Below are 24,989 nucleotides of genomic sequence, written 5' to 3'. Positions count from 1 at the left end.
CTAGGATTTATTAAGAATTTCTGAAACTGCTATTGGGCTAGGCCCAAAATAGACAAAATTCCAGCAATCCCCCACCAGATCCCAGAGGCACACAAAAATTGCCTTTGGTTCCAAAACACTGTTTTATATACCGGTACTGCAGTGGAGACTGTTAAGTTGAACTTCCACCTAGAACTCTATGCTACACTAGTAAGCAACTTGAACAGTGGACTGGGCCTTGAACTGCAAGTTTTCTGCGAATCTAGCTTCACATAAAGCCTTGACCGATACGTGGCTATCGTGGGTCTTCCCCGCGGGTGGAGCTTATGCGTCATACTCCGTGACCTTTCATGAGTTTACTAGAGAGAACCCTACTCTCATAGATTGCGACATTTGACAATCAGACTCATATAGGTGTGTTCTTCAAAAGATGTTCTGCAGGATAACATCTCTGCTTAAATGAGCCACTTAGAACACATTAAGATATACATCAACCTGCCATGCAGATTAGGAGAGTATTGCATCAAATGGAGTGGTATTGTGAATAGTAAGGATACTCTCTTCTTAGTTGACCAACAACTTGTCTTCCACATCTAATTCACGGGATCTCCGATCACAAAGAATAGGTTACCACTGTGAACAACTCATATTGTGGGTCTCATACCCATCTCCCTCGATGCATTATCTATCACATTATGTGATAGACCCTTAGTAAAAGGATCTGCCAGATTTTTAGACGTTTGGATATAATCCAATGCAATAACTCCGGAGTTTTTCATTTTCTTGACAGATTTTAACCTTCTCTGAACGTGTCTTGATGACTTCATGTTATCCTTTGAGCTGCTCATTTTCGTGATCACAGTTTGATTGTCGCAGTTCATAAGGATATCTGGTACAGGTTTCTCAACAATCGGCAAGTCATTCAAGAGCCGACGAAGCCAATCTGCTTCGACCGTAGCTGTATCTAGTGCTGTGAGTTCTGCTTCCATTGTTGACCTCATTAAGATGGTCTGCTTGCAAGACTTCCAAGAAACCGCGCCACCTCCATGAGTGAATACATATCCGCTCGTGGCCTTTATCTCATCAGCATCTGAGATCCAGTTTGAGTCACTATACCCTTCAAGCACCTTTGGGTGCCCGGTGTAGTGAATTCCATAATTTGCAGTGCCTTTCAAATAACGCAAAACTCTCTCTAGAGCTTTCCAATGCACATCTCCTGGTTTTGAGACAAACCGACTCAGTTTGCTAACAGCAAAAGAGATGTCAGGTCTTGTAGCACTTGCTAAGTACATAAGCGAGCCAATAATCTGAGAATATTTCAGTTGATCTCTAGCAATTCTTTGATTCTTTCGAAGTGATACACTTGCATCATAAGGTGTTGGAGAGGGCTTGCAATCACTATAGCCAAAGCGACTGAAGATCTTTTCCACATAGTGAGATTGAAGCAATGTAATCCCACCATCATCATCTCTCAACAACTTGATCTTCAGAATGACATCAGCCACTCCTAAATCCTTCATCTCAAAACAGCGAGATAGGAAATTCTTGACCTCCTTAATAACATTCAAATTTGTTCCGAAAATCAGTATGTCATCAACATACAAGCAAAGGATAACTCCCTCGCCCCCACCATGGCGATAGTACACACATTTGTCAGCTTCGTTCACAACAAAGCCTGCAGTTGTTAAAGTTCTTTCAAACTTCTCATGCCACTGTTTGGGTGCTTGCTTGAGTCCATACAAAGACTTCAACAACTTGCACACTTTTCCTTCCTGACCATCTAGTACAAACCCATCTGGTTGTTCCATATAAATTTCCTCGTCCAACTCTCCATTTAGGAAAGCAGTCTTAACATCCATTTGATGAACGAGAAGACCATGCGAGGCAGCTAGTGAAAGTAGAACTCGAATAGTGGTCAGTCGAGCCACAGGTGAGTAAGTATCAAAGAAGTCTTCACCTTCCTTTTGGGTATAACCCTTAGCCACGAGTCGAGCCTTGTACTTTTCAATAGTACCATTAGGCCTAAGCTTCTTCTTGAATACCCATTTGCATCCTATAGGTTTGCACCCATAAGGACGATCAGTTATCTCCCAAGTTTCATTCGCCAAGATGGAATCCATCTTGCTACGAATTGCTTCCTTCCAATAGTCAGCATCTTTAGATGCATAGGCCTCTGAAATAGAACTGGGAGTGTCATCTATGAGATACACAAGAAAATCATCACCAAAGGACTTTGCAGTCCTCTGTCTCTTGCTCCTAGTAGGAACTTCATTGTTCTCCTCCACAGGACTTTCAAAGTGTTCCATCGAAATGGCAGGTTTGGTAATTGTAACTGGTTCCTGATTCGATGAACTAGGCATCTCCTGATTAGATGAGGTAGCCGTATACTTCATGGGAAAGATATCTTCAAAGAAAGTCGCATCATTCGACTCCATGATCGTACCGACATGCATGTCAGGTACCTCAGATTTTACAACCAAGAATCTATAGCCAATGCTATGAAAAGCATATCCCAGGAAAACACAATCCACAGTCTTTGGTCCAAGCTTCCGCTTCTTTGGAATTGGAACATTGACTTTCGCCAAACAACCCCATGTTCGTAGATAAGAGAGTTTTAACCTTTTCTTCTCCCATTCCTCGAATGGAGTTATCTCTTTGTTCTTTGTGGGAACTCGGTTTAGGACATGACATGCCGTCAATATCGCCTCCCCCCACCATGCCTTGGAGAGACCCGATGTGTCTAACATGGCATTAACCAAATTAGTTAGAGTACGGTTCTTTCTTTCGGCCACCCCATTTGACTGAGGTGAATAGGGAGGCGTCCTCTCATGGATTATACCATGTTCCGCACAAAAAGCATCAAATTCACTGGAAAAATACTCTCCACCACGGTCGGACCTAAGCCTCTTGATTTTCCGATCAAGTTGATTTTCCGCTTCAGCTTTACAGATCTTGAAAAAGTTCAAAGCCTCATCCTTAGATTTCAGAAGATACACACGACAGTATCTAGTGGAGTCATCAATTAACGTCATGAAATATTTCTTTCCACCTTTTGTCAAAACACCATTCATTTCACATAGATCTGAATGTATGAGCTCTAGTGGTGCAAGATTTCTCGTTTCCGCAGTCGTGTGAGACTTACGAGGTTGCTTAGCTTGCACACAAACTTGACACTTAGATCCCTTGACAGTGGTGAAACTAGGGATTAAGTTCAACTTCGCTAGTCGTGACATGCAACCAAAATTAACATGACAGAGACGTGAATGCCACACATTGGATTCACTATTGTTGCAAATATGATTAACAACTTTATTGCAAACGTCTGATAAGGATAAACGAAACAGACCTCCTGACTCATAGCCTTTACCAACAAAGGTTCCATACTTGGATATTACAAATTTATTCGACTCAAAGACAAGCTTGTAGCCATCTCTACACAGAAGATATCCGCTAACAAGATTTTTATTGACGGAGGGGACATAATGCACGTTCTTCAGCCGCACGATCTTCCCCGAAGTAAACTTCAGATCGACCGTGCCTACACCACGAACAGAAGCACTTGAACCGTTGCCCATCAGCACGGTTGAAGTCCCTACGGTCTGATAAGACGAAAACATGGAAATATCACCGCATACATGCACATTAGCACCCGTGTCAATCAACCAATCAGGAGAATGACATACTGAAAGACTAGTGGGAAATATACCATACCCATCATCCTTCATGTCAGTGTCTCCAATGACAACATTAGCGGTCTTGCCGCCTTTCCCAGGGTGACGCTTGTCATAGCGATTAGGGCAACTAGGAGCCCAATGATCAGGATCACCACACACATGACAAGCACCTTTCTTCTTGTCATTCTTCTTCTTGAAGTTCGTGTGCTGCACAGCCTTGTTCTTCCCATCAAACTTTGCTTTACCATCAAACTTGCCCTTGTTCTTGAACTTGTGGGGTTGGAAGTTCTTCTTTTGTACCAGATTGGCACTAGATCCTCCCTCAATACCTCGAGCACGTGTATCCTTTGCTCTCGCCTTTTCTTCCACATCAAGGTGCCAATGAGATCCGGGACGGAAAACTCCTGTCTCTTATGCTTCAGTAAGGTAGCAAAGTTCCTCCACAAAGGAGGAAGCTTAGTGATGATACATCCGGTAACAAACTTGTCCGGTAGCATACAACTGAAGTGCTCAAGTTCTCTAGCAAATGACTGTATCTCATGAGCTTGCTCAACCACGGAGCGCTCTTCAGTCATCCTGTAATCATAGAATTGCTCTATGATGTACAGCTCAGTGCCAGCATCCGAGACCCCAAACTTGGCCTCGAGTGCATCCCACATATCTTTTCCATTATCAATTGACGCATAAGCATCAACTATGTTCTCACCAAGAACACTCAAGAGAGCAGCCTTAAACAGAGTATCCATTTTCTGAAAAGCTTGTGCCTATTGAGCATCAAGCTCTCCTTCAGGTTTGCCGAGAGTGGCGTCATAGCAACTCATGGTTTGAAACCATAAGACTGCTCTCACGCGCCACCTCTTATAGTGGATACCCTCATAGGAGGTCTCATGGAAGCAGCAAAACCACTCGGGGTAAATTGCATATAATAAGGTTTTTGGATTGTTGAAAATATGAGCAATTTACCGAATGATTTTATTAACAGAAATACTAGATAAAGCATGACCAGAATAGTAGTGATAAAACAAGCCATGCGATTTGACAAAGAAAAGGTAAACAACATCTTCATATATGAACTGTAACTAAACATATCTAGAGCAGATAGTATAGCAAGTTGCATATATGAAATAGAGTCTAACATATCTAGGGCAAATACTAGAACAAGGAACTGTAGCAGGACCTCTAATAGAAAGGAGAAGAACATGTACGGGACAGCAGCAGCTGAAGCGCTGGACTTGGGATCGGTGTCCTCGCCTGCCATGTCGTCGAGGAGGTCGTGGACGTCGGGGAAGAAGTCGTCGTCGGCGACCTCCCTTTTATAGGCGCAAGAGAAGGAGGCGAGAGGGCAGCGACGGGAGGCGAAACGAAGAGACGGAGATGAAGCGAACAGCCAGCAGCCGAAGGGCTGCACCGTTCGCATTCGAACTCCACTTTCGCAAAAATTTAGACATCGGCTCGGCTCATTCCCGCAAGGCGCGGCGTGGCGAGGCGGGCGGCGGAGGAGGAGCGCGCGTGGATGTCCCTCTTGTTCTCATGCTCATACAAGTGGGGAAAGAACCTCCCTTATAAAGAGGCCCAACTCCCTCTAAACTAACAACATGGGACTAAACTTTAGTTCCACCTCTTGCCTTGCACGAATGGGCTGCATGGGCCTCTAGGATTTATTAAGAATTTCTGAAACTGCTATTGGGCTAGGCCCAAAATAGACAAAATTCCAGCATGATTGTACTAAGAGGTCATATTCTGTTCTGTTCTGTTCGAGTTTACGAGTCTTTATCGTATTTCAAGTCTAACTATTGAACAGCAATATAATAATAATAAAAAGTTATATGCCTCCAAAAGTAATCATAGGAATCACATGCCAAAGAAGTTTGAGTGGTATATTTTACATGGCACATAACTCACATCTTATTTGTTAAGTTTGTGGTCAGTGAGGCTCAAAATACAAGAGGCCGTGTAAACAAGAAGGGATGGTGCTAGATTGTAGTGCATATATTCTTAAGCTGAATTTTAAGCAAACTAGACAATAAGCTAAAATCAACACCCCTCCTGTTTAAATTACTTGACGTATTTTGTTTCATTGGGATTAGTCCTTGATCAATAATAACGTGATTTCTCACTTCGATTCAAGTTTTAGGCTCACCACAAAAATATTGTGTACCCATGAGAGTTAAAAAGGATTTGAATCGACCAACAAAGTCCCTTCTTACCGCCTTAAAAATCTCATCTCTTTTCCTCAATGCTACCTCTAAAATCCGAGCCTTGATTTTTTTTATGGAGGAGTATTATGTACTCCCTTCGTTTTTATTTACTCTGCATATTAGAGTTGACTGAAGTCAAACTTCGTAAAGTTTGACCAAGTTTATAGAAAAAATGCATATATTTACTATAACAAATCTATATGATGTGAAAGTACATTCAATAATAAATCTAATGGTATTGATATATTATAGTATATGTTAATATTTTTATTTATAATTTTTGTCAAAGTTTACAAAGATTGGCTTTGACTAAAGCTAATACGCGGACTAAATAAAAACGGAGTATTAGTCTCCCGCATACATGTTGTTGCACACATATCAAGGCTTTTCATGCCCACCAATCATACAAGTGCTCACCCACTCAACTCAACTCGTCGTTGGTCCAAATGACCATGTGCCTTGTTTTGGAGAAGAGAAAGAAAATGTTATACGCCTTGTTTTTAATGACATTAATTTATATCAGATAAAGTTTACGCTAATGTGTAATTACAGTTGAAAAGCTCCTCGTAACAAAGTAAATGCCATGAATTTTTGGGGTTTTGGTAGAGAAGAGAAGTGACTTCGAGCTTGCCGAGGAATTGACCCCATTTTTTAAGTTGAAAACTAGCCGTCTTGGGAAGTTGGGATAGATCATGACATCCATGCTGACGATCATTGCAATTTTTCTTTTCTTTTTTGTTGGCGATCGTTGTCAGTTGACTAGTCAACTCATTATATATTTTCCTCTCTGTTTGTGATATATGGTCAGCACGATTCTTGCTGCCTATAATATAGCCCTAGAGGTTCAGACATTGTGCAGCAGCTACCGTGCTCATACCGGTGATGCTGGAAATGTAGCGAACGCCTTAAGCCGTCGCGAGATGTCATGTTGAAAGCGTATTGTCCACAGCAGGAAATGTTTGTAGACAACACACACAGGCGTTGAATCACATTGGGAACATGTTTTTTTCACAGTCAGTCAATAAACTATAGTTTTTTTAGAAACACAACACAGAGCCGTTCACGACTAGCACACGCATGCACCCGTGTCATTACACACTCGCAATCCTACCCCTACGAGCAACTTTTTTGGTCATTGAGAATAGAAGTCCAATTGCCCCTCCTTTTATTCCACAAGCACGCCGCCGGTTACGTCACCCCCAAGTGGGGCCTAGGCTCGGGGAGGGGGAGGGGGATCTACAGCGGCCTCTTCGGGCGCTTTATTGCCGTCGCCATCGCCGACCCATCCGCAATCACCCTCGCGCGCTTCATTCGCTCGGCATGGAGTGATTTCTCCCTGTCGGTTCGGGCGAACTGTGAGTCGGCGATGGCGGAGCTGCATGCTTTTTCCTCTACTCCCGTCAACACTGGGAGGGGCGATGGCGTCCAGGGCTTCGACGCCGCCCACATCGTCTCCTTCGTTTGAGGGCACAGAGGTTGAGGTGCGGCCCCTTGCGTCTTCTTCACCTTCATCGCACCCGCCAACTCCGCCACTCAGGGCACCTGGACTCTTGCTACTCCCGACTTCACCCTCTCATCGCTGAGACGCAACAGTCGTCACTTCGTCGGTGCTGATGGTTCAGCAGCCACTCACGAGGACTCGCTAACGAGGGCCATTCGTAGGACAACAACCCACAACCTTGACTAGAAGGTTACTCATGCATGCACGCGATGGCTCCGTATCTATCCTGCAGATTCCGGAGGACAGAGACCCTTTTATCATCGTGTCTACATGACTGAAGTATACAGCCAGGGAGATTTTCTCTCTCCATGGATATCGGTGTATTCTTCGGGTAGGATCTACTCCCCCTAGGCCGGATTGATTTATTTTTGTTGTCGATAATTTTAGTCGTGGTGGACTTGTTGGCTATGTGCATCGTGCTATGCAGAGGCTGGATATTCTTCTGATGCGGTTGTATCACATCGATATATCAATTCAATGAAATGTCCTTTATCGAAAAAAGTGTGTACTTGTGAAAGAAGAAAATATGCCACCATGCTACCCACTTTATAGTGTGTTGTGTCTAACATGTATTCATGTTTTTTCTCGGGGTATTATGGTCTTGGAATTGACCATCATTTTTATGGAATATTTGTACCCTGGTGTGTAGAGTGATGAGTTATTGGATAGTCGAATATACTCCGACAGGATGCCCTGAAGGCATTATATATTATACGATACTTTTTTTTGCAACTCGGCATTACACACTATACTCAATTACAGGCCGCAAAACCACATAAAAACACAAAAGCACATTTCATTGATCTAGAGAAAGGAGATGGGGATGGTGACCGCTTCCTTCTTCCAGCCATCGACGAACCCACAATTTCCTTCACCTTCGTTGTTTGTTGCGATGGTGGCAGTGGGAGGAGAATCTCTAGACCTTGATCATTGTGTGGTCAATAGCTTAGGGTTGGGTTTGTGTCTCCTCCCGTCATGTTTGGATGTAGGTGTTGATGTTTGCAATAAATTCCCCTCGATCTCGGCTCCATCCTTGCGGAGCTTGTGGGGTTTATCTTCGACACTCATTTGGGACGACGGTTTGGGTGTACCTTAGCCTAGGTTTTTTCTTTCTCCAGCCCAGGTCCCATTTTAGTGGTGATTGCTCTTATAAAGTTGATGAACACCAGAGAGGAAGTATATGAGTAGGTTCATTGTGCCACCTATGCGTGGTTGGCGCTTGTACCCTTCACCACTCTAGCAATGACTTCTCCAGGGCGTTGAGTTGGATGTACCATAGCCTTGATGACTTACCACTCATAGGCAACAAGTTAGCCCTGCTCATGACGTAGAACGAGAATGACATTAGCTTGTTCCGAAGGTAGAAGACGAACTACTCCCCAATGATTTAGATGCATTTAATTTTTATAATTTAGGCATGCTCTTCAATGTTGGACTTTGGTTAATCATTTTGGTGGGGTTTTCAATGAAAAACACATTACACTCATCTCTCAACGAGAAAATAAACACAACTAGACTCCATTGGGTGTCACTGTATACTGTATAGTCTTTTGCATCGTCATGATTCAACTACGACAACGAGGTGCGAATCAAACAATGGGACTTTTGGATCTTTCTTTTTGACCTTGGAATCATTGGGTCCTTTCTTCTGAAAAAAAAGTATGGGTGTGGTTTGAGCCCCAGCTAGCCCAACCAATTTTTTGAAAGAAGATCAAACTCCCGATTGATGTAATTAGACTTTTTTTTGGTGTGAGGGAAGTGGGTTACTCCCCCTTTTGTCTCTAGAGCTCCTTCCATATTTCCCCCTTACTGTTATTTTTATTTTAATTGTTGTTTAGATTAGTACAAAATAACCCTTTTCATTTTTAACCAACTGATATATAATTTGGATTGGCTAGTGTTTGTGATCTGGTTCTGTTTCATTTTCCATGATAAAGCCAGCAATAAGATTGAAGACCATGAAAAACTTGAATGATTTGTTTGGGGGTAATAAGTTCTCAATTTTTCTAATCGATCTTTTATCATGATGTTAGCCTCAAATATATCAGACACGCTACCTACAGTTGCTACTCGCTGTCTAAATGCATCCGATGAAGCGACAAATAATATGTATAAGAGGGAGCATACGGTATGTAATCAAAGTTAGATAGGAATGCGGTGAAAGAGAAAATGATTTGTAGGCCGTAGTAGCTCTGGCTGCATGCACGTGCCGGTTAGTTGAGCCCAAAAAAGAGAGGTATGTACCACCTAAAAGAAAGATGAGGGAACTGGAGAGATGTGCGGTCCAGGACCATCGACCAGCCCTTGCGTTGGCTTGATTTGGAAATGGCGCCTGTGGGCACAACCAGAGATTTTGGCGTCAACCCTAATTGCCAACACATGTTTATGTGCTTGCCAACATTTTTCTGGGCATGATTGGTAATCGGTTGTAATCCAAACACACCCTACAATCTCACTGTGTGTCACTGTTGTTGGCATCGGACCGATTCAGCTCCGACAGCGAGGCGCGAATCGAATCGAGCAGTAGGACCTTGGGATCTTTCGTTTTGACTTGCCCGTCCTCTCTCTCCTCCCGGTGGGCCGTCAGCGGTGACGTCCTCCTCCTCGTGCCTCACCAAACCTCACAGCACAGCGGACACCAAATCCGGTCAGATTATCATGCTTATATAATTTAAAATCATGGGGAAAGGGAGCTTTTGTTAGCCGCCTGGGATTAGGAAGCGCTCTGCTTAAAAAAAATCAGTGGAATGCACGGCCAAGTGCCGCTTGGATTCCACAGTTTGTTGGTTCGCAGCAAAAAAGATTCCACACAAGTAGTACTCGTACCAGTAGACCACAGCTGCAAGTACAGTTTTTTTGCCTGAATATAAGGTTACGTGGAAAAGGGACGCCATCTCAATTCCCTGCATTTTATGTGGTGACATTTGCAGGGACGTTGGTCAAAACGGAACGCAAATCTGACCTGAATTCGAGAGACGCGGCAGTTGCTACAGCAGCACATTACCAGTACCCTTCTCCCTTTTGCCATGTTCGGTCGTTTCGTTCATTCACTGGTGGCTCGGTCTCTAGGGATCACGTGTCACGCTGGCCTACCCTACACAGCGCCGGATTATATGCGTAGAAAATCACAAAAAGGACAAAGCGGGACCGTGCAACATATTCTACCACCTCAAAAAAGGCGTCGAGTCGATGCAAAAAAAAAGGGCGTTGAGAGAAAAATAGAAAGAAAATCAGAACAAGTACTCCTAACTGCTCCTTCCTCCCAAAAGGAAAAGAAAAAAGAGTGAGTGCAGCTTCCCATCTGGCTTTTAACCCCCTACCATGGCAATCGCCCGAATCCAAACCCATAAATAATCCCTTCCTCCCTCTCCCCATCCTCCCTCCCACCTCCCAACGAGACAGAGAGAGAGAGAGAGAGCCCCGCCCGCGACCTGCTGCAGACCGCGCGAGAGATGCAGGTGCTTCTTCTTCGCGTGCGCCGCCGCCGCCTCTCCGCCTGATCCCGCCCCCGCGAGGTGAGCTCCGCCGCCGTCCCGCTCTTCCGCGACTGATCTCGGCGCGATGAGTTTCCCGGTTGGATTTTTCTGAGGTTTTTCCGGGGGCGTGGGCGCTCCTGATTTGGATTGGGTGCCTTGTCGCGTAGCCCCTCGGGCCTTTTGGGTGGCTCTCCTTCGTCTCCTCTCCCCGGGCAGACGGAGAAGAGGATAACTCGGCGCCGTCTGCCGCAGAAAGGTTCCCTTTCTAAGCCTTTGGTTATTGGTTATTACTGCGTAAAGCTGCAAAGGTTCGCGGGAATTCCTGGGAGTTTTGGACCGGCTGGGCATGTATTCTCTCGGGATGATGAACCTTTTTTCTTCATCTATTCCTATTTAACTCGCAGTAGGCATGTTCCAACCATCTTTGTACTCTGCTTGACTGCGTACCGATGGATTCAAGAGATGAAAGCATATTGTCAGAAGTTTCTGCGATTTGATTTCTCCTCTGTGTTTATTTTAGCCTTTTTGGTGCTTAAAATCCTGTTTGTGCCCGTGGAGTCGATCGTGCCCGACATGCCTTGTGCTTCATGCTCGGGTCAATGGGTAGAGATTTAGCGAGGATTATGCTTAATCTGTGTGCAACGAATCTGTATGTGATAGATTGATTAGCTGCTACAGTACTCGGTGACCATTTAGTGAGTGAAGGTATTTGTGTGTATACTGATGATGCAACCTGCGAGTGCATTTATTGGTTAGCTACCAAAGACTCTGCTACCCGTTTACTGATTAGTTAGTGCACAACTTTGTGGGCACATTGATGTTGCAAACATTACAGTGGTTGATTGGTTGGTTGGCACCGAAATCTTTGTTGGTCGTTGGCCATTTTATTTGGTATACATAAGTTTGAAGTATACTGCAGGTTATTTACTGAATCATCTCTGGTTTCATTGTTTTTGTTTCTTGAATTCAGGGGAAGATCAGAACTGAGCGAGGACTGGGGGGATTGCTAAGAGGGAGGCGTCGAGATGGGGTTCGAACCACTGGAGTGGTACTGTCAGCCCGTGAAGGATGGGGCGTGGTCTCGCGCTATGGAGAGTGCATTTGGCGCATACACACCCTGTGGCATTGACACCTTGGTGGTGTGCATCTCGTACCTCGCACTTTTTGGCGTTTGCTTCTATCGGATATGGAGGACGACCAAAGACTACAAGGTGCAGCGGTACAAGATACGCTCGCCGTACTACAACTATCTGCTTGGCCTGCTTGTGGTGTACTGCATAGCGGAGCCGCTGTACAAGATCGCCACCGGTACCTCCATCATGAACTTGGATGGCCAGTCTGGCCTTGCTCCATTTGAGGTGAGAACGCTTCATATCGTCGTTGTCAAATCTTGGCTTGATTTGTAGTATGCTGGTATGCTATTCCTGCTTTACGAGTATATTTCCCGGGAACTGTGTAGCAATAGATTCTAGGGCTACCTGTAGTTATGCAGTGAATAAATATTATATTTGGTATGCATCTCACTCACGAGTGACTATGACTGATTTTATTTCGCTACAGCAAACTGTTATGGGGGTATAGTTACATGCCACCTAGTATGCAGAGAAAATCTGAAGGAGCATATAACCAATTACCTAGACTTTAGCTTTGACAATAGTTTGTCAGTGGCGTTATATGCACTTGTTTCAGACCTTTACTTCTACCAAGTACTTGTTCCCTTTAGCCTTTTCAGTCACTTGAAGCTCTACTTGTCTACAGGTTACTTCCTTGGTCATCGAGATTGCTGCCTGGTGCTGTATGCTTACAATGATTTTGCTGGAGACAAAAATTTACATCACTGAATTTAGATGGTACATTCGGTTTGTGGTAATATACGTATTGGTTGGGAAAGCTGCTATGTTCAATGTTGTGCTTCCAGTGAGGCAGTACTATAGTTCAAGGTATAGTACTTAATGAAACTTATTGGATGGTAGAGCTACCCTGTTTAGAGCTCTGTATATGTAGGCTAACTTCTTTATTTTGCTTATTATGCAGTTCAATATTCTACCTATACTGCAGCGAGATAATATGTCAGGTTTGCCTCTTTTTTGTCTATCTCCATTCCTTCATGAAAGGCTTTATTTTAACTGCCCAAATTCAAGTTTTGACCAACAGTTAATCCATGAAAATATGCATTATGGTACACAATTTGATACTACCGTTTATTTTTTCTTGGGAAGCACTTTCTTATGATTGTGTTTTTGTAACCATTAACAAAATATTTTACAAGAAATTAATGGTAAAAAATCATACAATATTTTACAAAAAAATCCTGGTATATTCATACTCAGTAAAAAATATGCCCTACATTTCGAATAGTAACAATAATCGAATTCCCAAGACCTCTGCTGTATACTGAACACATTTTTCTGCAGTGCGTTTTTGGAATTCTCATGGTGGTGTATCTGCCTAGCTTGGATCCCTACCCGGGTTATACTCCAATCAGGAGCGAGTTGCTTGATGACAATACTGATTATGAACCTCTTCCAGGAGGAGAGCAGATTTGCCCTGAAAGGCATGCCAATATCTTTTCGAGTGAGTAGATATAAATCATTGCACAGTATCAGATACTCACATAATACCCTTCTCTACTCTCATGACCTCTAGAAGTTTATTGATGTAAATCTACTTGCCTTGTTGCTGCTTTTTCATAGGGATATTCTTTTCATGGATGACCCCTCTAATGCAACAAGGATACAAAAGGCCTATCACTGATAGTGATATTTGGAAACTAGATGATTGGGATGAGACTGAAACATTGTATAACCGGTATGTTCTACCACAGTTTTGAGTTTTGACTGAAATGAGGATATTTGTACACGCTAATTATACATTGGGATCTTGTCTCAGATTTCAGGAATGCTGGAACAAAGAACTTCAAAAACCCAAACCTTGGCTGCTACGAGCTCTCCATAGTAGCCTCGGTGGAAGGTAAATTTGTACATATGGAACCTATATTTCTCAAAATCTCCACGGTGCGGCTACTTGCTATTTGGTTTGTGCTAACATTCGGTATTTTTCGTAACTTTCAAGGTTCTGGCTAGGAGGATTTTTTAAGGTGTGTGTATAAATATCTAGGCTGTTAATTTAGAAGATCTGTCTTTCAGTTCAGTCTTTATGGTAGTCCGATTTGATCACAATTAATTTGTGTTAATCTGGTAATCATCTCCCCTCCCAAATTTGTAGATTGGCAATGATGCTTCTCAATTTGTTGGCCCAACTGTATTGAGCCTCTTGTTAGAGGTATGCTTCTCCTTTCATGAAATTTCAGAGTCACAATGGCAAAATGCTCTGTTTTATTAGTTATTTATTTTCATCATACTCAAACTACAACAGTGATTTTGAACACACTGAGAAACCTTGCATATTGTTAGTTCTGTGTACCACTAAAAGTTTGGTGTTTTTTGGCAGTCTATGCAAAAAGGTGATCCTTCTTGGAATGGGTACATCTACGCTTTCTCAATCTTTGCTGGAGTGGTATGGACTATTTTCATCTCTTGCATGCTGTACATTATATTTCTTTGCTAATGACGCATACTTGAACTCGTAAGCAATGCTGCTTGGGATTTAAAAAACCCTTTATCCTTGTTAACTTTCTGTACCATTCTCCAGTCACTGGGAGTTCTTGCTGAAGCACAGTACTTTCAGAATGTCATGCGGACCGGTTTCAGATTGAGGTCTACATTGGTAAGTGTTATATATCAAAGCCTAAAAAGTGCATCACATGCTTTTTAGCTTTCTGTTAAGAGAGTCAATATGCAACCACAGAATCCCTGGTCCCACTTTGTTTCGTTGTCACTCTCATTTCTACTTACGACCGATATGGGGCCTGCACCTCCTGATTCGTGCAACACGCACATGTCTTACCTCGTGACTTACTAGTTTACTTTTCCTCATATAAACTAGATAACCTGTCTCAGCTGCCCTAAAAAACACATGGTTAGTTGTCATGCACTAATAAAATTTAGTACTTACAGCAAAGGATTATAATATATTTAGTGTGCAACAATAGAGACCCTGTTCCAAACTTCTAATTTCTACCTTAAATTTTTGTTACACTACTTTTAGGTATAGACAAATGTTACTTCTGTCGGAGAAGCTGGCAAGAGCACTTCCTTTCAGTCACAAGAAATTATAATTTATATTACAGACTCAGAGAACAAGTCCAAAGAACACACTAGACATATGGACCACCCCCAATGTTTCAGGAATCACTTCATCATTTTTAGAAAAGTTTGTGGTTTTTTGTTGGCCCACAGATTGCTGCTGTTTTCCGCAAGTCCTTGCGATTGACCAATGATAGTCGTAAGAAGTTTGCTTCTGGGAGGATTACAAATTTGATTTCAACCGATGCGGAGTCCCTTCAGGTATGTCGTTAAGACTCAGTTATTGTTTCTATGTTAGAGAGGAGGGAGAAATGTAGTGCGTACATTACATACCGTACATGCGGGTAATTTGTCTCACTTTGCACACTTACAATTTTATCCTTAAATTTGCAGCAAGTATGCCAGCAACTTCACAGTCTATGGTCTGCTCCTTTTCGCATTGTTATTGCCATGGTCCTGCTATATGCGCAACTAGGTCCTGCAGCACTTCTCGGTGCCCTCATGTTGGCTCTTTTGATCCCTATTCAGGTATATCTCTCTTTAAGCACTTGCAATTATGAAAACTCTTGTGTTGCATCTTGAATTGTGTCTATGCCCTCTGTCCTAGTCCCAATCATTACTAATTGTGATTGATGTTGGCATTGGCTGCTACATGTGTTAGAAAGATGTTTTTCATATATAGATTCTTGTGCATAGCCTAGAGTTCATATTAGAGCCTTCATGTGATCATGTAACTGTGAACCTACTGAGTTCCTCCCAGAAACTCCTGGTTATGTTTTTCCTATCTATTTATCGCAATATGTAGATTTTAGTTGACCAAAACTGCAATAGCTAATATCCAGAAGGGGCAGTGGTTGAAGTAGACAAGTAGTTATCTCACTTGGTGTCACAATTGAAATCCTTAATCATGGTTCAGTCCATTTTACTGCTTATATTTTTCCCTTTAAGCCAATAATGCCGATTGGATAGTTGGCAGTTGGATATCATTAGCATATTTTATTCATAAGAATGACATATCTCTGTTAAATTACAGTAGTTTTACTCTTTTTTCAATTTAAAATACACATTTTATGCTTTCAGCATTGGCTGTTTTGGCTGATTTTTTTTGTATTCATTTTATCAGACAGTTATCATAGGTAAAATGCAAAAGCTTACCAAAGAAGGGTTGCAAAGGACTGACAAACGAATCAGTCTCATGAATGAAATATTAGCTGCGATGGATACAGTCAAGTATGCTTACATCTACTTACACTTTCATCAGTAGTAATACTTGTATAATGTATTTTGGTATAAACTGTCCCAACTGTTTCCCTGTTTAGATGTTATGCTTGGGAGCAAAGTTTCCAGTCAAAGGTGCAGGACATCCGTGACGATGAGCTTTCCTGGTTTCGCAGTGCTCAATTGCTGGCCGCGGTATGTTCCTCTTTTACTTGCATAAGGTTCAGTTATTTCAAGCTTCATTGTGTGGTGTATTCGTCTGTTCTTTTTTATGTTGGTTGTCACATGGACTTTTTTGTTGCCATATGAGAATCGGAGTTCCGTGCTATAGCACCAACTCTATTGGTGGTTCTTAATCCTATGGGATTTACTTTAAATTAGGGCTGTTACTTGACTTCAAAATAGAACTGAGAGTTTTTACATTAACTAATCTTTGCCTGTTACCCTTTTCCTTGCTTGTTGCAGCTGAATAGCTTTATCCTCAACAGTATTCCTGTCGTTGTCACGGTGGTTTCATTTGGCGTTTACTCTCTGTTGGGGGGTGAGCTGACGGCAGCAAAGGCGTTTACCTCTCTTTCACTATTTGCAGTGTTAAGGTTCCCACTTTTTATGCTGCCAAATCTGATAACTCAGGTGAGCAAAAGGATGCGATTCTTGTTTTCATGAAGTTATTTTGCAAGAATACTAACAAGTTAACAAGTATCTTTGGATTATTATGCATTGATGATTTTTCTATTCCTTCAATCTGAAATTTCACTTGCCTGTGGCAGACATAGTTGGCTAATTTCTGTAGTTAGCATTTTTATTGTAAACAAATGATGTCTCGACTTGGTTTCCTATTTTTCTTTCCTCAGCAATTCTTTTGTGTGGTTGCCTTACTACTCGTTCTTCTTTTGAATTCAACAGGTTGTTAACTGTAAGGTTTCGTTGAAACGACTGGAAGATCTCCTCTTGGCTGATGAGAGAATACTTATGCCAAATCCACCTATTGATCCTGAGCTTCCAGCCATTTCTATCAAGAATGGAAACTTTTCATGGGAGTTGCAGGTATATGAAGTTCTTTTTTACTATTGCACATGCAGCTTTACATTAAACACTAATCTTCTGATTCTGTGGCCTAGATATTATTTATTGGCAAACAGACACTCGAATAGTAGTCATAATCTAGCAGCCTAGCATGCTTTGTTAATGGGAATGACAACTGCAAAAGAGCAGCTAATTAATGAATAGGCGAAGATGTGTTTTAGTTCATAATGAATTGGTGGTTATCTTGAGGGTGCCATTCCCCATTAGTTGTGATATGAAGATATTTCCATTTTGCCAGTTCTCTTATTTTATGACGTTCCTTGAGAACTAAATTTTCAAACATTGGCAGGCTGAGCGACCAACACTATCAAATGTCAATCTGGACGTGCCTGTCGGCAGTTTAGTTGCAATAGTAGGAAGCACTGGGGAGGGGAAGACTTCTCTTATTTCTGCAATGCTTGGTGAAATAGCACCAGTATCAGGATCAGATACCTCGGTGGTCATTCGTGGTTCAGTGGCATATGTTCCTCAAGTTTCATGGATCTTCAATGCTACCGTAAGATACAATATCTTTATTGCTATCATTCTGCTAATTGAACCCTTTATGACTGTACGGAGAAATATCTGTGATATCTACAGGTCCGGGATAACATATTGTTTGGGTCTCCATTCCAACCTTCGCGCTACGGGAGAGCAATAGATTCTACTGCATTACGACATGACCTTGACCTACTCCCAGTAAGTTCCAATGTCCAAATATGCTGTTATTTGACGAAGTGACCTTGCTAGAGAACAAGTTTCTAGTTTTTTAGTTGAGCTGGTTATATTCAAGTTGTGCCTTTGTACAGTCTGCTTTGTTTCTTTCACCTACCAACTGACAAAGAATGGATTTTCTTGTCCTTGTTTCAGGGTGGCGATCTCACAGAGATTGGAGAAAGGGGAGTGAATATTAGTGGGGGGCAAAAACAAAGAGTTTCAATGGCAAGAGCTGTTTATTCTGATTCAGATGTTTACCTATTTGATGATCCACTGAGTGCATTAGATGCCCATGTTGGTCGACAGGTGCATTCGTCTTGCTTCCTTTGTGATGCTTTCTATTTTTTAATCTTTCCGTACTCAGACTCGATGATTAGGAGTTGGTGATGGTGTTTGTTTGGTTGATATTAGTCATCCTTTTGTCGTGATCTCTTCATACCTAGGTGGCAGAAAGACACTATTGAGCGTTTTAAACATTGACATTCTTCCTTCAGAAACAGTTCAAGACATGTGCAATGCTGTGCAAATTTAACTTGATTTCAACAGATATACAAGATATAACATCCTCGCTTGATAATATGTAATTGATACACTATTCATGTAGTTCTTTGAACTCCCCACTTTATAGTGTATAGAACTTAATTCTTGAAAGAGAGAAGAATGTTGGACAACTTACCCTAATTTATTCCAGATTTTGGATATGAAAAATAAATAAAACCATCAGGGAGGTTTTGTGGCATTGTTTAGGCATGTATCAGAGCCATGTTTTGGTGCTTGTGGATATATTCATCCATGGCCTTTTCTCAGTGTTAATACTACTACATAATCTTATTTAATTACCCTTTATGAATGCAGGTATTTGATAAATGTATCAAAGAAGAGCTACGGCACAAAACTCGGGTCCTCGTTACTAATCAGCTGCATTTTCTGCCATATGTGGATAAAATACTGCTAATCCATGATGGAGTAGTTAAAGAGGAGGGTACATTTGATGAACTTAGTAATACTGGGGAGCAGTTCAAAAAACTTATGGAAAATGCTGGAAAGATGGAGGAACAAACAGAAGAGAAACAAGACGAAAACAAGTCACAGGATGACATAAAGCACACTGAAAATGGTGACGTAGTAATAGCTGATGGTGGTCTGCAAAAGAGCCAGGATAGTTCGAGTAAAACAAAGCAGGGAAAATCTGTTCTTATTAAGCAAGAGGAACGTGAAACTGGAGTTGTCAGTACGAAGGTCCTTTCACGGTAAAAGCTACTACCGTGCAATATCATATTTGATGTATAATATATCTCATATTTGATGTATAATGCAATGTAGAAAAAAGGTGTAAAGTAGGCTGATGATTGTGCATATATATCTATGTTAGCATTCTCTATGTTGCCTAAAGCTTGGTGCTTTTTAAATTATCTTTATCCATATATGGATATCAATTAGATTTTTAGTGTCTTTTAGCTTTAAATATTCTATAAGACTTAATGGATCATAAAGCCCTAGAAAATATACTTACTATGTTTATTTTGCAGCTACAAAAATGCAATGGGAGGTATTTGGGCAGTGTCCGTCCTCTTCTTGTGCTATACACTGACTGAAACTCTACGAATTTCAAGTAGCACATGGTTGAGCATTTGGACTGATGAGGGTTCTCTGAATATCCATGGCCCTGGTTACTACAACTTAATCTATGGCATTCTTTCTTTTGGGCAGGTACTTACACTCATTACCTTTTCTTTTCCCACTTTCTTTTGGTGTGTGTGTCTGATTGATCACATGCAAGCTGACAAATTGACAAAATCTTGGTTCAGGTTCTAGTCACTCTCACGAATTCTTACTGGCTGATCACGTCAAGTCTTCGAGCTGCCAAGAGGTTGCATGACTACATGCTCCGGTCTATATTAAGAGCTCCCATGGTATTTTTTCACACCAATCCACTTGGACGGATCATCAACAGATTTTCGAAGGATTTGGGTGACATTGACAGGAATCTTGCTGTCTTCGTCAACATGTTTATGGCACAAATATCTCAGTTGCTCTCAACATTTGTTCTCATCGGTGTTGTCAGCACTATGTCTCTTTGGGCTATCATGCCACTTCTGATTTTATTTTATGCAGCCTACCTTTATTACCAGGTAATTTCATGCGAGATGACTACTAAACAACTGTAATTTTGCTTTCACATGTACCTTCTTGACACTTTATAACCTTGTTTTCTCAGGCCACATCACGTGAGGTAAAGCGCATGGATTCTATTACTAGGTCTCCTGTGTATGCTCAGTTTTCAGAGGCATTAAATGGTCTGTCCACAATCCGTGCCTACAAAGCCTATGATAGAATGTCAAACATCAATGGGAAATCAATGGACAACAACATCAGGTTCACACTCGTGAACATGAGTTCAAATAGGTGGCTAGCCATCCGGCTGGAAACATTGGGTGGCATCATGATATGGTTCACGGCAACATTTGCTGTCATGCAAAACCAGCGAGCAGAGAATCAGAAGGCCTTTGCTTCCACGATGGGTCTTCTTCTTACCTATACCCTCAATATCACCAATCTGCTCACAGCTGTTCTTCGTCTTGCTAGTCTTGCTGAAAACAGCATGAATGCTGTTGAACGTGTGGGGACATACATTGAGTTGCCTTCTGAGGCTCCTCCTGTCATTGAGGATAACAGGCCACCTCCTGGTTGGCCATCATCTGGTATCATCAAGTTTGAAGATGTTGTGCTTCGGTACCGACCAGAACTTCCTCCTGTTCTTCATGGAATATCATTCATTATTAATGGAAGTGAGAAGGTAGGAATAGTTGGCAGAACAGGTGCTGGTAAATCTAGCATGCTTAATGCTTTGTTCCGTATTGTGGAGCTCGAGCGAGGGAGAATATTGATTGATGATTGTGACACTTCTAAGTTCGGAATTTGGGATCTGCGGAAAGTGTTAGGAATAATACCACAGGCACCGGTCCTGTTTTCAGGTTTGTTACTATACATAAGATCTTCATGTGTGCTTGATGTGATTTTTTTAACGGATGCTTTATGTAAATTAGTACAATAGTTATATACAGAAATCCAAATATGTGGCTCATAGTTTATTCTTCCAACGACTTCAATTATTGCTTCAATGGTTGTTTTATGTATGGCTATCCAGGTACTATTCGATTTAATCTGGATCCTTTCAGCGAGCATAATGATGCGGATCTATGGGAGGCTCTTGAAAGGGCTCATCTAAAAGATGTCATAAGGAGGAATGCTCTAGGGCTAGATGCTGAGGTAAGCTGCATGTTTACCTTTATTTATCTTATCCTGTTCTTTTGATAAACGATAAGTTCTCGAACAAATTTATCAGTTTGTTCTGCCAAACTAACTGTAGCACATGGAACTGGTAAGCATTTGCCAATCTATGTAGTTCTAGGAGTTTTTTTAGAATGTTAGAAAGGGGTTGCTAAACAATAGACTACTGCTGTTTTTGACATAGTAGAGAATTTACCGCCGAATAACCAAACTTTGGTCCCTCACCTTTACAGTAGCTCCCTTGTTCTTTTGAGAATAATCATATGGAAAGTTCTCGCTGAACATCACTCACTCACTCTGTTAACAGGTTTCTGAGGCCGGTGAAAATTTTAGCGTTGGACAGCGGCAGCTGCTGAGTCTAGCGCGTGCATTGCTACGAAGAGCGAAGATACTTGTTCTTGATGAGGCAACAGCAGCAGTTGATGTTCGAACTGATGCTCTTATACAGAAGACAATCAGAGAAGAATTCAAGAGTTGTACAATGCTTATAATCGCTCACCGCTTGAACACTGTCATCGACTGTGACAGGTTGCTTATTCTAAGTTCTGGGAAGGTATGATACTGATTAGAGCTTTGATCTTTCATTCTTGGGCATGTGTCTACATCTTTTGTTCTTTCACTTCTGGACATGCGTCTCATTTGAATTGGCATGCTAGTATATTCATGTCATGCACTGATTTTCCAAAGTAATGAGTAGTACTGTTTATTTCGAGCTGGTCAAAGCTGGGATTTACTAGCTTAGTGTGGACGGTTTTTGGGTGTTTTTTGGATTCTAACAAGAGTCCAAGGCTGTGTTATCGACTTACTTTTTTACAGCTGTGAAATAGATTGTTGTAAGTAGATCTGCGCATTCCACCTGAAGAAGTTTATAGTAATTTTTATGTTCAATCACTTGGTTTATTCTGTTTTCCCCAACTGCACAACTCTTGGTACCCCAAACTTAGTTTAAAGTAATACTTTGTTTCAGATTTCGGAATTTGACACCCCCGAGAATCTTCTGAGCAATGAGGATGGTGCTTTCTCCAAGATGGTTCAGAGCACAGGGCCTAGCAATGCAGAATATCTCAAGGTAATGTGCAGCTGCTACCATGTTTATTTTCTATAATCTTGTCATATGCACTTCATAGAATAGAGCTAATAATGCCTATCGCCATTAACTTGGCTCAAGTACACATAGTTGGCCTACTTTCAGTGCGAACATTGATATGTATTTTGATCCATTTTTTCTGTGAAAATCGAACAGTCTCTTGTGCTTGGCAATGGTGAAGAGAGGCTGCGAAAGGAAGAAAGTAAGTTGCAAGATATTCAGAGGAAATGGGCCGCTTCGAACCGATGGGCTGTTGCTGCCCAGTTTGCGCTTGCTGCTAGCCTCGCGTCGTCCCACAGCGACCTTCTCTCGTTGGAGGTTGCTGAGGGAAACAACATCCTCAGGAAAACAAAGGACGCAGTAATCACCCTGCAGGGCGTCCTTGAAGGGAAGCACAATACCGAAATCGAGGAGTCACTCACCGAGTATCAGGTTCCATCTGATAGGTGGTGGTCGTCACTTTACAAAGTCATCGAAGGTAACTGCTTTAGTTTCACTTTCTGACATGCTTTCACACTTTCCCTTCGGTATTCAGCTGCATCCCTAGTAATCCGCCCCCGTGCTAAAAATCTGTTACGTGTTGCTTTCAGGCCTCGCCACGATGAGCAAACTGGGTCGCAACCGTCTACGGCAACCTGGTTACAGTTTTGAAAACCACGGGTCTATTGACTGGGATCAAATTTAGGTGTAGAACACTGCGTTGCTGCGCTACTGAATCCCTGGAACCGCATCGTGGAGTAGTTTGGGGGTGTGCATTAATCACGCACGGTTTAATTTCTACAGTCTTGTAGTACATTTTTGTACATTTTACCGCCAGTGCATTGACGTGCAAGTCGGGAGTCAGTAGAAACGCCGTCTTGACGCCTATCTGAAGGCGATTTTGTAGCAGTAGCAGTCTTGTAATGTCGTCCGCATGGTTTACATTTCTTGTGGACAGTCTCGGTAATCAGCATACCTGAAATTTTAATAATATTGTTCAAAGCAAGTGTATGTGGATTCTTTATGTCCTGATGGTTATGTCCGGTCTTTTTTTGTTTGATAAGTAACACGTTTCTCTGTCTGGGAATATCGAGTTTGAGATTCTAGTCACAGAACGGGCATTTCCTCGGTGGCCTGTGTAGTTGTTCGGATTGGCTACGAACCAACATGTGATTGGATGGTTAGATGTACAGTGAAATCTTCAGCTCATCATGGTTCAAATCCTGGTGCTCGCATTTATTTCTGAACTTATTTCAGGATTTCCGGCGATGTGTGTTTAGTGGGAGGAGACGTTTTCGTCGACTACGAGGCTCGTCAATCTTAAGTTTTCTTTTTCTTTTTTTCGATGAGCCAATCTTAGGATTATATGCGGGCTCAGTCTCTCGGTTGTCAATATCAAGATTATATGCCGGTTCAGTCTTTTGGAGGTGCTCATAGGGGTAGGGTGTGCGTGTGTACATGGGAATGAATAGGAATGAGTGTATGCGCGTATATATGAGCGTCTACGTCTGTACTATGTTTAGAAATATTTTTTTTGCAGGTGGAAATATTGTATTACTCAAGCCAACAAAGAATTACAATAAGCGGTAACTAGCTCAAGCACACTCGAGGGTCCAGAGCCAATCCAAGTCATGGTTCTTCGCTCTGTACGAGCAAAGTTTGCTAGATTATCGCTAACCTGATTTTGAGTACGGTTTACATGAGTAATACAATTTTTACGGAGAGATAAGAGATATCTAATCGCTTTGACTAATGAAGCATAAATATGCCTATCTTTCTTTTGCCCTTGGACAAACTTTATAACAACAAGTGAATTTAGCTTTACCCACCCCTCCGGTGGTGCAGCCCACTGGGGGGCGGGCGGTGACAGTGCTGTATCAGCCTGAAGTAATATGCGGTCATAGGAGATGATTGATTTCCCCTTGGCTGGGTCCATATGCGTGTTCATTTTAATAGCAATTAGAGATTCCAGATAGCTGACAAGGAACCACCTCGATACTTCAAGAGGCGGCGGGATCTTGTTGTGCACTATCTCATTACGTATGAACCAACACCTCCAGAGTGTCATGAGTAGCATGGATCTCTCTATTTCATGTAGTGGATGTAGCACACGGAATAGCCATTCCTTCCCGACGTTCACCATATTATCCAACACCGGAAGGTTCCAAACTTCCGACATACACAACCATAATTTTCGTGCTCTAGGGCAGCGACATAAAGGATGGAATTGTCTTCTGGTTCCACGCCACACACCAGGCATATATTGGTGATTTCCATGTCCTCTTATGCTTATTAACCCAAGTAGGAAGGGAGTCTGAGACCACTCTCCAAGCAAAGTTTTTTACTATTGGGGGGACATCCGTTTTACATATCAAGTTCCAAATGGCTCGGCAGCCCTCCGGATTAGTGCTAGACGCCGGTTGGAATTCTCTGTTGGCTTCATCAAAAGCAAACTCATACGTCGACCTCATCGAGAATTAGCCAAACCTCCCTGGTCCCCATGCAAGTGCATCCTCCTCATGCCTTGGGGACGCTTTAATTTTAATGATTTCATCCACATCACAAGGCCAAAAGTAATTCTACAGCAAGTTCATATTCCAAGATCCATTGTCATCAAGAAGTTCAGACACATAGCGGATACGGCAATTACCTCTTGGAG

The 24,989-nt window shown here is 42.1% G+C and overlaps 1 protein-coding gene across 3 annotated transcripts; it reads left to right on the top strand.

Moving 5' to 3' along the window:
- Positions 1 to 10,604: 10,604 nt before the first annotated feature.
- On the top strand, positions 10,605 to 23,354 carry LOC123054603 (ABC transporter C family member 2). Of its 3 annotated transcripts, none has more exons than XM_044478405.1 (29): positions 10,605 to 10,867; positions 11,799 to 12,186; positions 12,587 to 12,768; positions 12,863 to 12,902; positions 13,243 to 13,402; positions 13,522 to 13,636; positions 13,718 to 13,798; positions 13,901 to 13,925; positions 14,054 to 14,110; positions 14,279 to 14,344; positions 14,480 to 14,554; positions 15,127 to 15,234; positions 15,367 to 15,501; positions 16,097 to 16,203; positions 16,293 to 16,386; positions 16,657 to 16,824; positions 17,098 to 17,238; positions 17,567 to 17,773; positions 17,857 to 17,955; positions 18,127 to 18,279; positions 18,829 to 19,223; positions 19,503 to 19,683; positions 19,782 to 20,105; positions 20,192 to 20,948; positions 21,122 to 21,243; positions 21,572 to 21,817; positions 22,232 to 22,333; positions 22,508 to 22,829; positions 22,942 to 23,354. In XM_044478405.1, the coding sequence occupies exons 2-29, from the start codon at positions 11,854 to 11,856 to the stop codon at positions 23,034 to 23,036; spliced, it is 4,890 nt and encodes a 1,629-aa protein (XP_044334340.1). In that variant the 5' UTR covers positions 10,605 to 10,867; positions 11,799 to 11,853; the 3' UTR covers positions 23,037 to 23,354. The 3 variants fall into 3 exon arrangements, with proteins under 3 accessions (XP_044334340.1, XP_044334342.1, XP_044334341.1); XM_044478407.1 differs by lacking the exon at positions 10,605 to 10,867 and adding an exon at positions 11,068 to 11,084; XM_044478406.1 differs by lacking the exon at positions 10,605 to 10,867 and adding an exon at positions 11,216 to 11,235.
- The last annotated feature ends 1,635 nt before the right edge of the window (positions 23,355 to 24,989 follow it).

The sequence above is a fragment of the Triticum aestivum genome, chromosome 2D (genome assembly GCF_018294505.1).
Source record: "Triticum aestivum cultivar Chinese Spring chromosome 2D, IWGSC CS RefSeq v2.1, whole genome shotgun sequence".
Lineage (NCBI taxonomy): Eukaryota > Viridiplantae > Streptophyta > Magnoliopsida > Poales > Poaceae > Triticum > Triticum aestivum.
This window is presented reverse-complemented; position numbering and strand designations above follow the sequence as displayed.